The 18,626-nt window shown below is 33.9% G+C and overlaps 1 protein-coding gene across 2 annotated transcripts in view; it reads left to right on the top strand.

Moving 5' to 3' along the window:
- Positions 1-18,626, top strand: part of BRIP1 (BRCA1 interacting helicase 1) — a 137,186-nt gene that overhangs the window by 102,273 nt on the left and 16,287 nt on the right. For both annotated transcript variants that reach the window (XM_045525599.1, XM_045525600.1), the window contains one exon: positions 12,718-12,830. In XM_045525599.1, coding sequence (XP_045381555.1) covers positions 12,718-12,830 — 113 coding nt within the window. The remainder of the gene's footprint in view (positions 1-12,717; positions 12,831-18,626) is intronic.

Below are 18,626 nucleotides of genomic sequence, written 5' to 3'. Positions count from 1 at the left end.
ATGTTTTGTCATGTTGAAAAAAGTCCAATAAAGCTTTTACTAAGAGTCTAATATATACTAAATACAGTAGATGGCTTCTTATAATAACAGTCTTTTGGCTTCCACTACACTCCCAGACCCTGCTTCTGAGAGGCAGTGATTTTCACTTCTTTTAGCTGTTTGATCTGATATTTACCTCCATATTTTATCTTTATTTAATCAGTTTTAGACATTAACTTCCTGTTTGAGATAAGGATATTTAGCTCAATTATGCTACTTTTTCCTTTTTATATCCTCCCAATATAGTTATATCGCAATTTTTTAAATTAAATCTATGATCATTTGTTATCGTGACTATGAAAATACCATTCACTGTAATCAAATAATTTCCTTCCTGTCTTGAACTTTAGAGTTAAATAATACCTTCCTTTCCTCCGTCCCTTGTTTTCTTTTTAAAAAAACCTTTAAACAAATTTGTCACCTTTCAATAGATGTATGCAGTGCCTCTCAATACAATTTTCCTATCAGATAACATGTCAGTTCATTTTTTCCCCATGGAGACATCACTTCTGGAGCCTTGTGATCTCCTACTTCAGTCAGGACTAAGTCACTCTTTACGCCCACCTAACTGCTGATATGCTGAGATTTTCCTTTGCTATCACTTGATTTGCCTCTCTTCTGTGATGTATTGCCAGTTTCCTGGGTCTCACATCTTCCTCTTGTTTCTTGTTTCACTGTTTCATCTTTGTGGTACACATCCTCCAACAGTTTCCTTATAACTCCATTTCCTGAGACTTTCTGGACTTCTGCAAGCCAAACTGGCTTATTTCCCAGCAGTAGCTCTATGGGTACATTGGTTTGAACTTTCTCTTTTCTGCTTAGTCATTTACTATTTGTCCATCTGCGTTTCATGTTCATATTGGGGTTTGGGGTTAGATGTATGTTAGTTTAATTAAAGTTGGTAACTATGTTCTCTTTCTTATTTGTCTTTTAATTTGAGGGTAGTTTTTTTGAGAAGCGAGAGAAGAGGAAATGTCTTTTTTTTTTGACTTCTTGAAATTATAAGTCTTAATTGCTTTCTAAGATAAAGTTTGAGTTTTCGAGGTACTATCCTTTCATATACCTTATTCCCACATTTATTAACACTTGTTCACATTTGAGAGGCTATGCATCAAATATTGCTGGTAATAATATTTTAAAGATAGAAAGTAATAATTTTTAAAACAAATACTTATGTTTGAAAGATAATTTTATGTAATGATAAAAATTTAGATAGCAAAATTGTTATACTTCATTTGTTGGACTATGGAGGTAATACATTTTTACGGTATAAGTATATTTTCAGAATTTTCCAGTACTCATTTAATCTTTTGCTTATATGTATACTTTCTCTTACTTACGTTCATTTGTAGATGTTAGTGTTTAATCTTGTAAAATCTGAGCCTAAGTCTCCTCTCACTGAGATTAACTTTTACTTTCTATGCCTACCATTGCCACTGAACCTTTATATAACTGCCCCAGGGCCATAGTACTTAGTTTTACATCTTCTGGCATCCACAAGCTTCTTCCATGAGAGATCTTGCCTTTTTCTAGGGTTTTATAGGAGTAGGTCTTTGTCACTGGCTGAATGCAGCACTACTCATTACCTTTAGCAAAGCCTCTTAATATTGGCTCATTCTTTAAAAGCCTCTGTTTTTATAAAAGTTCTGTTTATAGCCTCACACTGCTTTCTTACGTAAGATAATATTTCATTTTTTTACTTGTTATTGCTAGAAAGGGTTTATTCATAGTTACTGAGCTCTCATATGTGACTTTAACAAAGAAAGCTCTAGATTGTAAGATATTTGAAATGAACAATATTTAGACTAATATGGGACAAATCATGCACTCATTCTCATAGATTATGCCACTAGCATATTTTATATACTTCTGCTTTGAAAAACAGCTCATAGGTTGCAAAGTGACCAAAAAGTATTATGAAGGATATTAAAGAGTGCTAATGTTAGCTATAATTTCTCAGAAATTTTAAGATCAGTTGTAGAAGTTATTTAGAAAAAGATTTGTTTCAAAACTGTTTGAACACTGTTCTCTCTGTGTCCCGCCAATGTACATATTTTCATTGATATTTGATGAAAAAGTAGCCACTCCATAGACCAAAGAAACTTACTTTATAAGTCACCTAAAATAATGTGTCAGTATATTCAACAGTATAGTCAAAGCTCCTTTGGTGAGAATTTGTCCAGGTGTTAAAATGATTTGGGGTGAACAGACTATAAGATAATAGCTATATGGCTTTACATACTACTATGGCTTTTTTCACATATATGCAACAATATATTATGACAGAATGTAAAGTCCACTGACACCTACACTGAGTCTCAGAAATGTGGGCTAAGTTATGACCTTCCAGCCCATGATGCTTTACTGTTTCATGCCCATTGTCATTTATTTCTTCAACCAACTCTGTAGGGTAAGTTTGGCAGGAATTATTTCCCTTTTTTTACGGAGGAGAAAGTTGAGAAAGGAAGCTATATGGGGGTACTGTGGCTTGGCTACGGTCAAACAACTAAGTGTCAAAGCCTTCACTCCAAGCCATAAGCTTTTTCCATTACACTTTCTTCCCTCAAAATAAACTATAGTATGAAGGTGGCATCTTCTAGAGATGATAATTTAAGCAGTTGCAGGTTTACCTGAGCAATATTTTAACATGGGTAGCCTAACTAAATTGTCACAAAGCCTATTACTCTTTAAAAAAAATATTCACAGAATAAGGATTTTAAGATTTCTTGCATTTTCTTAGATTATTAGCTTTTTAATAGGAAAATATTTCTACTTTTGTCCTGTGCTATTATTATGACAAATTAAAAAAAAAAAAACAAAACCTGAGACTGACAGAGATGTTTTTGATTGTTATTGTCAAAGCATTTATTCAGAAGTGTTTAAATGTTACTGAGTATGTTGAGAACAGGAGATGCGTGATTTGAGAAGAATATATTTTGTTTGATTTCTTAAATTTGAAATTTTCAGACTATTTTTTTCAACACTGACAATTTATGATACAAAGTTTAGTATTTCTCTACAAAAAGTATCTTATCCAAAGCAGTCTTGAAGCATATGTGAAATAAGTTATATTGCTGTTAATATGTCTTGATAGATTATTGTGGTCAGATCCTAATGTAACGGGGAAAGTAAGTAACAATTGAAGACCGTTTCTAATGTGCTTTTTTTTTTTTTTTCTTTAATTTACAAGGGAGCCTGGGTTCTTAACTCTTGGCAGAAACTCATTTTTCCCCATTTAAAAAAATGTATATACTATATTTGGTTAACTCAGTGTTTCAGAAATCTTGAAAATATGCCAGATAAAATAAAACCAGCTGTATTCCTTTTATCTAGCTAAATTATTTCACATACACGATTTTATGCTGAGTTTAGAACTCTAACCATTGGAATTTATATTGTGATACCCTGATAGAAATGTTTACACTATGATGATATGGAGCAGTAAATATCTCTAATGCACAGTCTCTGTTTTCCAGATTTGGTTTGCTATAAATGTTTAGGTTTTAGGCTCTGTACCTTGGCTAAAGATAAAACTGTTCTTCTTGAGTGTTTGCTAGACAAAAGTGTTTATTTTTCTGAAGCAAAGTTTTCTTAATATTTTTAATTAAGTTAGTTTAGCTGATTATTTGTTCCTAGTCTTATTTGGAGGTTTGAACTTTTTTCTAAAAGCTTACATACAAGAAGAAAATTATATTCTGCTTGTGTTGATTGCTTTCAGGAAGGCATTTGTTACTGAAATCATAATACATAGTTGCATGAATTGGGATAAAATCCACCATCTTTCATATGAGGGACTAGTAAAGTAGAGGAATGCATTTATAGTTCCACCTCATATTTATCACACCATTTATTTTTTCAGAAGCTACTTATAAAAGGCTGCTCTTATACAAAGCTATTATTTAAGGTCAACCCTGTTGAGTTTGACTAAAAGTTAAAAAAAATAGTGTTCAAGTTGTGACCTGAATTTCTTGTTGACATACACAGTATAATCCTTTTGATTATTTTATATTGTCTTACTGCTATAAGTAGTATGCTACTTATGCTATTTCCAATAAAACCAAGGCATGGAAAACTTACGGAACTTATTGTTTGATCTCCAGTATATTATAATGTAATGGTAAAAATGAGAATCCAGAATCATATAACTTCTGCTTGAATGCTGTCTTGTCTATTGAGTATTTTTACACAATTCTATAAGTACCACCCCAATCTTACGTACTAGTGTCTTTGCTATTCAGAATCTTCTACTTATGTCAGTTAGGTTAAATTTTTATGCAGACACGTTTTTATTTGTCTAAAAACTATCATGTTTAGGGTGCTTTTCTGTTTCTGTGAACTCTAAGCTCCAATTATAAAAAGATAAATTTTTGTGAATCATTGCAGCATCTGAACCACCGGGTTGCAAACTCAAGTAGCTACATGAGTTAAACAATTTGTTTGTTTGTTTACTTATTTATGACAGGGTCTTCCTCTGTCACCCAGGCTGGAGTGCTGTGGCTCGATCATGGCTCACTGCAGTCTCGAACTCCTGGGCTCAAACAATCCTCCTGCTTTAGCCTGCCAAGTAGCTGGGACTGCAGGCATATGCCACAATGCCAGGCTAATTTTTAAATTCTTTTGTAAAGATGAGGTCTTGTTATGTTGCCCAGGCTGGTCTCGAACTCTTGGACTTAAGCAGTCCTCCCACCTTGGCCTCCCAAAGTGCTAGGATTACAGGCATGAACCACTGTGCCCAGCCTAACGGATCATTTAAATGAGTGAGTTAGTTGAGGACAGTGGTGAAATAGCCAAAATATTAGATGTTGGCAAATAAATTGAAATTACTTTAAGCTGCAGAAAGGGCCAAACAAAGCACAGATATGGACTTTCAGTTTGCAATCATTGATAAAATAGTTTCCCTTCTTCCTGCTGTTCACACACCCCTCCAAAATTACACATATACTAATTTACTAGGGATAAGGAGCAAGTGGTTTAAACTCTTTCCAGAAAGTACAATTAAGTATAGCTTTCTATTTGGGGAAAGGCTTGTAAAATGTATTTGAAAAGTAATGTTAACTGGCCTAAAAGATCACCTTTCCAAACCACACTTGAGCTCAGTTTATGGTGTTTACTTTCTGTCAAAATTTAGAAAAAATATTCCCAGTTAACTTCCATAATATAAAATGTCTGTCTCATTAGGCATTAAAGAAGCATTGGTCAACAGGTATAATGTTGTTAGACTATATAGCTAATGTGAACGTGGGCATGACCTCCCAAATAGATCAAAGACTAATCTCTTTGACAGTTACAAGATGACAGAGCTTGCCTTGGGCCTTTTGCTGCTGCACTGGAACTGTTTGTTTGAAAACCATGCCTGAGGGATGAGAATGTGTTTATAAGGATGAGCAGGTAAAAGTAAAAGGTTGTCTTTTGACATTTCAACTAATCCCTTCCAGCCTTTGGTTTACTTAACATTTAGGCTATTTGCTGGCAGGAGAAACTGGCTTTTTCACATATGCTGTATGTCATTTTAAATTGGGCATTGATTTTCATGCCTGCTAATTCCTAAGCGTACAATGAAATAGATTCTGATATCATTAAAATGAAGTGTATTCACTTCCCACTTTTTCTAAACTCTTTCTTAGTTTTGTTTTTTCCAATTAAATGTGAAATTTGTTTATGTGATAAAAATTATTCTAAAGTTAGCCTTTATATACAGTTCATTTCAGGTTTTTGTTTTTTGGGGTTTTTTTTTTTGCTTTTTACCTAAAATAATTCCCTTTGGTAAAATATTGGCTGTGTTTTAAAGGCCAATTGGATTGTAAAAAGTCTTTGAAAATTTGCAAGAAACCAAAGTAATGTAGTCACATAGTCATGCAGAAAAGTTCATTTCTTTTAATGAAAAAATAAAAGACCAAGGAGATATAATTTTATTTAAACTAATAGTTGCTATGTTATTTCTAAATATTTCATTTATAACGAATGCTTTCTAGAACAACTGTTGTTATAGGAACAGTAATCATTATAAAGTATTAGTCTGTCCATAGTGTAGGAAATTTTGAAAACCTCTAAGCTGTTATGTCTAACAAAGTATAGATGTCAAATGTCTTTGAGGAAAATACTGTTAAAAAAAGAGAAATTGCTTCAGTTACGTTTTGATAGACAGGAAATGTATATTTTATTTTCTTTATATTCTAGTTATAAAGTTTTAATTTAGAAATTTGACAGGTTCTTTTGAGATGACATAAAATGAAATTTAAAATTTTTTTCTTTCTGTAACTCAAGTGTTAAAAAGCTCATATTTTACTCTTTATGGTAAAGTAAAATTTTTTTACCTACCAGTTGGAAAGCTACTAGTCAAAAGTATTCTTTTCTGCTCATTAAAAGTTCTTGCTAGGCAGAAAATATTTTGAACTGACTTTGGTATTACTAGTGCCTAGCACAAATGCCTTGCACACAGCCAAAACTGCAAATTGGAACTGAATTCATTGTTTCTTTCAGCCACCAAAATTTTCTTCTTCCTATTATATCAGTTTTTCTCCTTTAAGTGTTATATTTTTAATGTTTCTGCAACGTTCTTGAGACTACTTTTAAGTAGCTTCCTTTTTTCATTCAATTACTGTGAAAAGTCTAAAATAATAGTACATTATTATTATTTCCTTTCAGAACTTGCATTTTTTTTAAAGGAGAGCTTTTTATAAGAAAAAGCTCGTTAAATTATAGATATATATTCTGAATTCTGTATGTCATATGTTCTGATCCTGTATAAAAGTTGTTTACTTTGGGGGTAATGTAGTTTTAAAGGATTTTTGGAAGACCAGATGAAGGCTAGGTATATGGTACCTTTTGTTGTGGCACTGCTTTTAATAGGAATGCAGTTTTATGCCCCATAGATGTAAGTCTTTTTGGAGAGGGATATGTTTATACCTAATATAATGACGAGTGATATGGTTGGAATATCCATTCTAAAATTCATGTTGAAATTTGATTGCCATTGTGACAATATCAAGAGGTGGGACCAGGAAGAGGGGATTAGGCCATGAGGGTTCTGCCCTCATGAACAGATTAATATCATCATCCTGAGAGTGGGTTTGCCCCTGTTTTGTTCTTATCCTCTCACCTTCCACCATGGGATGACGCAACATGAAGACCATCACCAGATGCCAGTGTCATGTTCATGGACTTCCCAGCCTTCATAACTGTGAGCCAAATAAATTTCTGTTCATTATAAATTACCCAGTCTGTGGTATTCTGTTATAGAAACATAAAACAGACTAAGACAACTAGATACAAATTATTTCTTTTTCAGTAAACAAGTAGAAGTTTAATTTAACACAGTGCCTCTGTGCAAATACCTAGATAGAAAATATATGTAGGTTTAATCACTGAGAAAAGTAATTATTGATATGCTTCAGTAGTGGAGATTTTGAGGCACTGCATATTAAATTGAATGCTTTAGTACTGTTTCAAGTCTGAATTTTAAATTTGTTTAGATCATCACTGAATGCTTTTATATGCTTTGATTCTTTTATCGTAATGTCTTTGCTTTGTATGAAGTTATTTTGCCCTTACTGACCCTTACTGATTTGTTGCTTCTAGTGATCTCTAAGATTTATTGATTCTTCTGCCTTTTTCAATCTGCTGTTAAACCCATTCAATGAATTTTTATTTCAGTTACTGTTGCAGCATTTCCATATGAATCTTTTTTTATAGTTTTCACTTCTCTATGATTCCCTGAAGTTTACTCATTAAACTGTATGTTTTTATGTTAAATATATTTATAACAGGTGCTTTAAAGTCTTTGTCTGCTATTCTGATAGCTGGGTCCCCTCCAGATTGTTTTCTACTGAATGCTTTTTTTTTCCCCTTATAATGATTGACATTATTTTGGTAATTTTTATTATATACTAGACATTATGGATGGTACATTATAGAGATTCTGGATTCTATTATCCTTCTTGAAAGAATATTGATTTTTGGTTTTTGTAGGCAGTTCAGTTAGTGTCTTATCATCTTGAACTTGTATGGGCATGAATCGATGATTTGTTGGGAAGAGATCCAGAAAAGGCTTCAAGTCCTCATTGTTGGGGCTGGTTTAGTATAGGCATTACTCTGAATTGTAGTCCTTATTCTTGATGTGATACCTGACGTTTCTGATGGCTCAGATGGCTGCCTAGGGCGTTACCATTATCTCCAGTCTGACTGGGCCAGAATTCCAACATCTTTAAGCATTCCTTATTATTCCTTTATTATCTCTTTTCTCCTCTCATTCTGCATTATGTGTTCTCAGGTAAGCCTTGGGTGGTATCACCCTACACACATGCAGCCAAACCTTCAAGCAGGAACTTGCTGAAGCCCTGTACGCCGACTGCAGTGCTGTCCCCCATATACTGTTCCCTCCTCTCTGCCCTGCCCCATTGATTCCAAGAACTTCAGATACCCTCAACTTTCATACACTTCCTGAATAAGCTCAGCAGAACCATTTCAGCTCATTGCACTGGAGCTGAAAATTGTACCCGTGGGGAGCTTAGAATTTACTGTCTGGCCTTTGCCGCTGGAGACAGTTGCCTCATGTGCTTTTTCCAGTTTTGTGGTTGTGTATGGTAGGAAACTTAGTAGTAGTTACTCCATCTTAGCTGGCATAGAAATGTCATCATCCTTTTTTTAAATATTTGCCACTCTTATACATGAAAAGTAGCATTTTATTTTAGTATTCCCAGTTACTAGTAAGATATCTTTTTATGTGTGTATAATCTATTAGTAATAATTTCATATACCTTTTCATTTTTTCTTTTAGGCTTTTGGTCTTATATGTAGAAACTATATATAAAGATATTAATACTATAATATGTATGTTAGAAATATATTTATAGATTTTTAATATTTATAGGTTTTTTTTTTTTTTTTTAACCTTAGAAATGTTTAGGTTGCAGGTAGAAAGAGCTGTTAAAACTTTTCCTCTGTAACCTTTGTGTTATAGTCTTACATGGGACGGTCGTCCCCACTTTAGGATTGTAAAATAGTGTCCCGTATTTTCTTTTAGAACATTTATAGATTTTTCAATATACCTTGAATCTATTTTTGTAAATAAGATAGGGATTCAAGTGGTTATTGTTTCAAAAGTTGTTCTGGATACCATTTGTTTACTAGTTTATCTTTTCCTCACTGGTTTGAAATTTCACCTTTATTATATGCCAAACAAGCAAGGGTCTGCTTTCATACTCTATTCTGTATTCCAGTTTTCTGTTTATCAGGTCCTGTATCAGTATCACACTGTTTTAATAATTATATATTTTAGTATCTAACTGGAAAATTATTCTTTATTATACAGTTTCCAAAAAAATTAACTTTGGAATTGTTTCATTCAGTTCAGTAAAACTTACCTAAGCCGTTCAGTTTGCAGAAAAGTTTCCTGTTGAGGATGTTGTAAAGCAGTGATTCTTAATAATTAGTGATTCTCAGGATGTTTTTGAGAATGTGGTTATAAAGCTATGAACTCTGTCCTTAGAAATATGTACCTGGGCACAGATCAAAGGCGGCTTTCATAAGCCCTTGAAGGCTGTTTTTCAGCCCTGTAGTTTTGGACTTGAGCTTGGACCCCATTCTAGAAGGGATTATTTAAGCATTTAATAAGATTCCTTCTAATCCAGAGTGTCTCTAATTTATAGCTGAGAAAGATATGAATGGCACAAAGCTATAAGTCACCCTACACAATTTGCTTTAAAATACCCCAAACAAAGCTTATAAATAAGTCTCAAAACAATGAACTGAGCTGGGCATAGTGGCTCACACCTATGATCTCAGCACTTTGGGAGGCTGAGACAAAAAGGTCACTTGAGGCTAGGAGTTCAAGGCCAGCCTGGACAACATAGTGAGACCTGGTTTCAACTATAACAACAAAAAAGCATGAACTGGTTCCAAGTATCCTAACTGTACTTCAGAACAAAATAAAATGCTATTTAAATTAATACAACAAAATCGAGTAACAATTTATATAACATTTACAATGTCTAGTGTCCAATCAAAAATTAGCAGCCATGCAACGAAGAGAATATAATTTCTAATACAGAGGAAAATCAATGAACAAAAACCAAACCAGAAATGACAAAGATGCTATACCAGGCAAGGATGCTAAAATATCTTACGTTTTATATTTTGTATGTTCAAAGAAGATAGAAGAAAACATGAGCATGCTAAGAGAAACAGAAGATATTTTTTAAAAATTAAGATGAAATTTCTAGATATGAAAAATATATGAAATAAAAATATACTAGATGGATTAGAAGGAAGGACCAGTGAAGTTGAAGAGATAGAAATAAAAATATCCAAAATGAAGTGTAGAGTGAAAAAAACTGGAAAAAATAAATGGAGCATCAGTGACTTGTTGAGTAATGTAATTTGGCTTAATAAAGTTAAATTGGAGTCTAAGATGGAGAAGAGTATGTGGAGGCAGAAAAAAATATATATTCAAAGAAATAATGGCTGAAAATTTTCTAAGTTTGATGGAAACTACAGGCCCACAGGTCCAAGCTTAATAAAACTCAAGCAGAATACACACAGCACTTCCTAAGCCAAAGTTGCCAAAGAAAAATGAGACATTACTAAGAGAAATAGGACAATAGTAGACTTTTCTTCAGAACTATGCAAATGAGAAAATGATGAATAGACATCTTTAAAGTACTGAAAGAAAAAAAAGTCAACTTGAAGTCTTAATCCAGTGAGAAAATATCTCAGAAATGAAGATGAAGTAAAGGCTTTTCAGAAAAACAAAAGCTGAAGGAATTCATTGCCAGCAAATCTACACTACTAATGTCAAAGGAAGTTCTTCAGGTAGAAGGAAAGTGATTACCAAGATGGAAATTTAAATTGATACAATGAAATGAAGAATGCCAAAAGTGGGAAATATGTGGGCAAATACTGTATCTTTTAAAGGATAATTATCTGTTTGGAAAAAGTAGAAACCTGAATAAAGTACATAGATTATTTATTAATAATGTATTAATGTTAATTTCTTAGTTTGACATATGTACTATAGCAGTATAAGATGTTAACATTAGGGGAAATTGGATAAAGGACATAAGGAATCTGTACTATGTTTGCAACTTTTCTAAAAATCTAAACTTACTTATTCTAAAAAGCTTATTTAAAAATAAAAGATTTACTACTGAAAGCATACAAAATCAGAATGTTTTATGTGTTTATAGCATATGTAAAACTAAAATGTATGACAACAATAGCACAAAGGACAATAAAGGGAAATGGAAATATATTGTCGTGTAGTTTTTATATTACATATGAAGTAGTATATTATTTTAAGGTAGACTGTAATAAGTTAGAGATGTATATTATAAACCCAAGTGTTCCGTGAAACTCCCAGGATGGTACAGAAAAACCATCCCCAAACTCAGAGGGACCCAAGTGACCAAAGAATGACTCACACAAGGACAGCTTGACAAGTTAGATGAGTTTATTAGAGGTTACTTACTAGGACACTTGCTCCTGGGTGATACAGGAATTTCTTCCACAGGAGCTTTCTTTCATGAAAAATCTGCATCTGCCCACCCTGTGGTGTTGCCTTCAATCTCTTCCCAATGAATAATGCAAAGTTTTTATATTGTATCTTTGCTTATTCATAGTGAAACATATGCAGGTGTAGTACCACCATCATATGATGTTACAGTTTCCCACTAGGCAGGGATTTTAGTATTACTGTTAACTAAAGGGCATTACAGGACACCCAAAGCAGCTCTAAAGCAGTCAGGGCCAGTCTAAGCCAGCCATTTCAGAGCAAGAAAGTTCTGAGGCACCCAGGGAAAGTGCTGGGCACTTTTCCCAGGCCCAGTAGTTACCTTGGTACCTGTTTAAACTACTTTGGAACAATTTTGTTGAGCACTCCAGGCTAGCACAGTGTTTCTGTTATGTGTTGGGGAACCTGCATTTTTCCCTCACCTAGAATAATCACACAGAATAAAGGACATAGAGATAATAATCCAACAGTGGAAATAAAATGGAAGCATTAGTGGGAAAAAAACCAATTGATGCAAAAGATAAAAGGAAGATGGAACAAATGGGAAAAAAGATATCAAGATGGTAGTCTTAAACTCAGTGATAACAATAACTACATTAAATGTAAATGGTCTAAACATCCCAATTAAAAAGTAGAGCCTACCAGATCTTACAAACATTAAAGCATGAACTCATATGCATTTCAACATGGATGAATTCCAAAAGCATGCTTAATAAAAAGAGACAGACACAAATGATTACATACTGTATGATAACATTTACATGAAATCCTGTAACAGGTAAAACAGAAAACAGATTAGTCGTTACTAGAGCCAGCAGTGGAGGAAGGAAATTGACTGAAAGGGAATAGGAGGGAACTTTCTGGGGTGATGAAAATGTTCTATATTAGGATTGTGGTTCTGTGACTATACATTTCTCAAAACTCAAATACTTGTGCACTGAAAGTGTGTGAAACTTACTGTATATGAATTATATCTCCATAAAACTATTTGACATCACACAGCTAATTATATCCATGAGAAAATTTAAGGAATGTAAGGATGAATAAAACTATTTTAAATGAAATGGAGAAAAATCAGTACTGAAAAACAAAATATATTCTGTTAGAAGTTAATATGATATATAAAATGAGCTTTAATTATCTACATTTCTAATATATTTTTAAATTATCAGGTTGAACTAAAACGACAATACAATGACCACCATTCAAAATTGAGAGGTCTTTTACCTGGCCGTCAGTGGTATGAAATTCAAGCATATAGGGCCTTAAACCAGGCCCTAGGTAGGTAAGTAGAGTGAAATTTAATATAATGTTACTGTAATATTATCTGTGACCAGGGATATATAGAGAGCTAGTCTTGCTACTTTACTCTTTATAATAAATTTGGTAAAATTTTATTTAACTGGAGCCCCAGGAACTGATACAGTTTCAGTGATGTCACATGCAGAAGTTGAAAAGAATAAACTAGACCCAAAACAAAACTTGCAGTCTGCTAAAGTTTAATGAAATTTTATGATTGGTCAAATAATGAATGGCACACAAAGGTGCTCAGTAAATATTTATTAAAGGAAGCTCACCACCAAATCAAAAAGGTTTTGTTAACATCAAAGCTCAGATGATGATTTTATAGATAAACAACCTTTTCCTTCCTCCAATATGTCAGGGAGTAAAATTAATATACTAGTTGTGAAGGGGTATTCCATTTACAAAGTACATTTTCAGTAATTGAAAATGTGTAGAATCCGTGTATCTTTTATCAAATAGAAACAGAATCTCTTACACTGCCATGTGAGATCTTGTAATTGCATAATTTTTTATTCAGCCTCTATGTAAAGAGGACATCTAGCAGGAAAAAAATACCATTTCCATTTTAATGTCATTTCTAAAGTTAGGTAACAGTGTGATTGCAATCTATACTTTGCTGTGTCCTTCTATGTATGGTGATAATGTTGACTGATAACATTGAAACTGAAGGATATTGATTAATTAAAGAAAGATAAAGTAGTTACTTTTTTGAGAAGTAGAAATGGGCAGTAAAGCATTTAGTAAATCATTCAAGAAGGGTTAAAACAAGCATGGTCATGGTACTAAAGAATTAACACCAACTAAACAACATTTAATCATATTACTCCACTTTTGAAGAATTACCCATTAAGATTTGTGTTTTTTAAATCATCATTTTATACAGTCACGTGGATATATTCTGAGAAATGGGGGGTTAGGCGATTTTGTTGTTGTGTGAACATCATAGAGGGTACTTAAACAAACCTAGTTGGTATAGCCTACTGCAATACCTAGGTTATATAGCATAGCCTATTGCTCCTAGGCTATAGACCTGGTTTCAGCATGTTACTGTACTGAATACTACAGGCAATTGTAACACAATAGTAAGTATTTGTGTCTCTAAACATATGCAAACATAGAAAGGGAACAGTAAAAATCGTAAAGTATAAATATGTGGTATATAAAAAATAGTACACTTGTATATGGCACTTACCATAAATAGAGCTTACAGGAAAGGAAGTTGCTCTGGGTGAGTGAGTGAGTGAGTAGTGAGTCCATGTGAAGGCCTAGGACATTATGGTACACCACTGTAGACTTTATAAGCACTGTACACTTAGACTACACTAAATTTATTTTTAAATATTTTTCTTGAATAAATTATCAGTTTCCTGTAACTTTGTTACTATAGAAGTTATAAAAATACGTTTATAAAGTAACACTTAGCTTAAAACACAAGTACATTGTGCAGCTCTACAAAAATATTTTCTTTCTTTATATCCTTATTCTATAACCTTTTTCCTAAATTTTTCTTTTTAAACTTTTTTGTTAAAATCTAAGACACAAACACACATTAGGCCTACACAAGGTCAGGATCATCAGTATCACTGTCTTCCACCCTCCAAATCTTGCTCCATTGGAAAGTCTTCAAGGGCAATACATAATATGTACAGAGTTGCCTCTCCTATGGTAACAACACCTTCTGGAATACCTCCTGAAGGACCTGCCTGAGGCTGTTTTATAGTTAACTTTTTTTTTTTTTTACAAGTAGAAGGAGTACACTCTAAAATAACAATAAGAATTACTCTGTAAGAAATACATAAACCAGTAACATAGTCATTTATTATTGTTATCAAGTATGAAGTATTGTACATAATTGTATGTGCTATACTTTGTCTCAAAAAAAAAAAGAGTCTCGCTCTGTTGCCCGGGCTAGAGTGAGTGCCGTGGCATCAGCCTAGCTCACAGCAACCTCAAACTCCTGAGCTGAAGCTATCCTCCTGCCTCAGCCTCCCGAGTAGCTGGGACTACAGGCATGCGCCTCCAAGCCCGGCTAATTTTTTTTTCTCTATATATTTTTAGTTGGCCAGATAATTTCTTTCTATTTTTAGTAGAGACGGGGTCTCGCTCTTGCTCAGGCTGGTCTCGAACTCCTGACCTCCAGCGATCCACCTGCCTTGGCCTCCCAGAGTGCTAGGATTACAGGCGTGAGCCACCACACCTGGCCTTGTATGTGCTATACTTTTATATGACTAGCAGCACAGGTTTGTTTATACCAGTGTTATCAGAAACACATGAGTAATGTGTTGCACTACAACATTAGGAAGGCTAAGACATCACTAGGCAGTAGGAATTTTTCAGTTCTGTTCTGTTCTATGACAGTGATCCCATAAAATTATATGTGGTCCCTCATTGACTGAAATATGCAGCACATGACTGTATCATGATTTCTTATTGTAGGACATCAACATTCAATTTATAAACACTAATTAGTTTTTGTACAACTTAATTTAAGATACTATATTCTCTGATTAGCTTAACTATGTAATAATTATTTACCTTGTAAGGCATTTGGATAATTCATATAAAAGAAACAGGTTAAGGCCAGGTGTGGTGACTCACGTCTGTAATCCCAGCACTTTGGGAGGCTGAGGCAGGAAGATCACTTGAGGCCAGGAGTTTGAGACCATCCTGAGTAATGTAGTGAGACAAAAATAGAAAAATTAGCCAAGTGTGGTAGCTTGTGCCTGTAGTCCCATCTACTCCAGAGGTTGAGGCAGGAGGATGACTTGAGCCCAGGAGTTTGAGGTTGCAGTGAGCTATGGTGATGCCACTGCACTGTAGCCTAGGCAATGGAGTGAGACCCTGTCTGGGGGGGGCGGGGGGAGAGGAATAAAAAGAAACAAGAGTAAAATCACGAAAACATGACCATTTGACACATTTGCAGTTCAACCAGCAGTCCGGCAGCTAATGATAATCTGACATAGCCAAATCCAGAATATAGATTTTTCTCAAGTTACATTAGCTGATTTGCACATTAGCAGATCAGATTTACATATATATATAACTGATAGCGTAGGACTACAACTGGATTTAAGTCCCAGAACACATCACTCACTCCCTTCCCCATCATTTCAGAATGATACTCTGCAGGTGTTTTTAATCTGAGTGATTCAGTTCTATGGCGGAGCTACTGCCATCCTGCTGCCCTTTTCTGCCTAGAAATCCCATTTTACTTAGAAACAATTTGCACTGCAAGTTGTTATTGAAGGATTTCATCTGCTTACTTTGTCTCTCCCTGCTGATTGACCTGTTTTGTTTGAATTTTAATGTTCAACAAATAGTTTCTTGGGGAGCTTGAATATATATTTGAAATTGTTGACTTTTAGTCGTTTTACTTAATTTCAGAAAAATATTCTTACCTCAATTGATTTTTTCCCATTAATATAAGCAATACCTTGAATTTCAAGAAACCATATGAAATAAGTTTATATTCATATCCTACTTTGTCATTTATAAACTTTTTCCACATACATTATCTCATTTGATCACTTTCAATAGTAGTCCATGTTCGTAGTCCATGTTTCATTTGATTGTTTTATTTTTAGACTGATTGTAAGAGATAAAATTACTTTTCTAAGGTCACATAGCTACTAACTGGCCTTTTACAACTTGGTCCCATGTACTTCTAAAACTGCAAGACCTGCCTTTTCATTGTTATGTCCTACCTCTATCCACTAAATTTTTCACTATTAAACATAAACATCTCACTGTTAAACATACCATATTCTTTCATTACTGTCTGCCTTAGCAGTAAGTTACCATACAATTCATTTGGCAAATTTAGTAATCAAAACCTAGTTGAAGGTCATGTCTTTCATGAAGACTTTATAAATTTCTCCAACTAGAGTTATTTAAACCTTAGTAAACATAGCATTTTGTATGTTATCTGCATTATAGCATATATCTTATATGTATTGTAATAGCCTGTTTACATATCTTTTTTCTTCCCTGAACATGTGTTCATCAACCGTGTGTCAGTTTCAGACATAGATTTTTAACAAATGCTTGTTGAATTAGTGAGGTTCAATGCTTTTTCCCACTATACCACGTTGCCCAGAGAGCTTTTAGAGCTTGAAAACATGCTTTTGTAGAGTATCATAAAAATTATGCATTTGTAGTAATGATATATAATACTGTATGTCTAGTATTTTATTAGTTTTTTTAAAATGGAGAGCCCAGCTATCATTTTACTGATTTTCAATGAAACAATATCATCAAGTAGCCATTTGTTACAAAGGAACTTACCCTTTTGAAAACCAATCAATAAAATTTTTTTAAATTTAAAAAAAAGATCAAGTGAATGTTTTATATCATTTCATAAAACTCATCGTGTTGATTGACAGAAAAGGTGCTTATATTCTGAGGCACTCTTCTTATAAGGGATACATCTAGAAGATCTAAAGTAAGCAGAAACCAATTGAATTTTATGTTACTTTTTTTAAGCCCACATGGGACTGTTAGAGTATGTGAAGTAATATAAGTCCACGAAATACAATAATAGCCTTTGGAAACATACCAGATGGTTTTGCAACCAGGTTACAACTGTACTGAGTTTCCTAACTAGTCTGCTTTACTTAAAATCTTTGTGTCAAGTGGGCATAATTCATTTGAGCAAGACAGTATGAAAACAATGGAAAAAAGAAATGGTGAAATCTTTTTCTCTGTTGTGTTAACTTAAATACCTTTCTACCATAGGACACTTTACACATATATCATACTGGAACCAACCAAAATAGAGAGGCATCCTGACTTTCCATTGACTTTCAACATTCTTCCATAGTATCGACAATATTCATCTTTTTCCTATCTTGCCCAATGTTATGGTCTGTTACCTTGGAACCTGTGGATTATTTTAATATCAAAAAAGATTTTCCTATAAAGTTTAGGTTTTTAAAGTCTTTATGGAAAAATTGAACATTTATGTTACTCTTCACCCCCTCAAAATCCTGTGATAGTAAAGGAATAAAACTGTCCAACCTACATAGTTACAAAGAGTGAGAGAGGAGACGATGCAGCCAAGAGTTGTCAACAAATTTTCAATGCTAGAAAAGAACTGAATTACTAAATGACTTAGTAGGCAAGAGAAAGATCAAATTTAAATCTACAACGATGGCATCAAATTTAAATCTACGGCGATGGCCAGGCACAATAGCACTTGCCTGTAATCTCAGCACTTTGGGAGGCCAAGGCAGGATGATCACTTGAGGCCAGACTCCCATCTCCACAAAAGATTTTTTTAAGAAAAGTTAGCTGAGTATGGTGGTACATGCCTGAGGCCTAGCTACTTGAGAGGCTGAGCCAGGAAGATCTCTTGAGCCCAGGAATCAGAGGTTGCAGTGAGCTATGATCTTCCCACTACATTCCAGCCTGGGCAACAAAGTGAGACCCTGTCTCAAAAAAAATTTTTTTTCATTTTTTAATAAATAAATACATTTACAGTGATGAAAGTCAACAAGCACCTCCAGATTCATGCATGGAAAAGCCTAGGACTTGGGGTACTCTAAAGTATTAGTGAAAGTAAGGTTAAAAACAGGAGGATTGGTTGCAAGTTAGTATAAGAAGCAATTAGCACCTTCCCCGATTCAGGTTTACTTCTGGAAAGGTTGAACTAGAGAATCTCTGTATTCTTCAACACCAGGCACAGCTTAAGGTTGTATTAAAGATGGGGGTTAATACATACATATTATGTATATAGGTTCTATGTACTGAATGTGAGCACTCCATCCCCTTTTTCTTC

Source organism: Lemur catta, chromosome 15 (genome assembly GCF_020740605.2).
Source record: "Lemur catta isolate mLemCat1 chromosome 15, mLemCat1.pri, whole genome shotgun sequence".
NCBI lineage: Eukaryota > Metazoa > Chordata > Mammalia > Primates > Lemuridae > Lemur > Lemur catta.
This window is presented reverse-complemented; position numbering and strand designations above follow the sequence as displayed.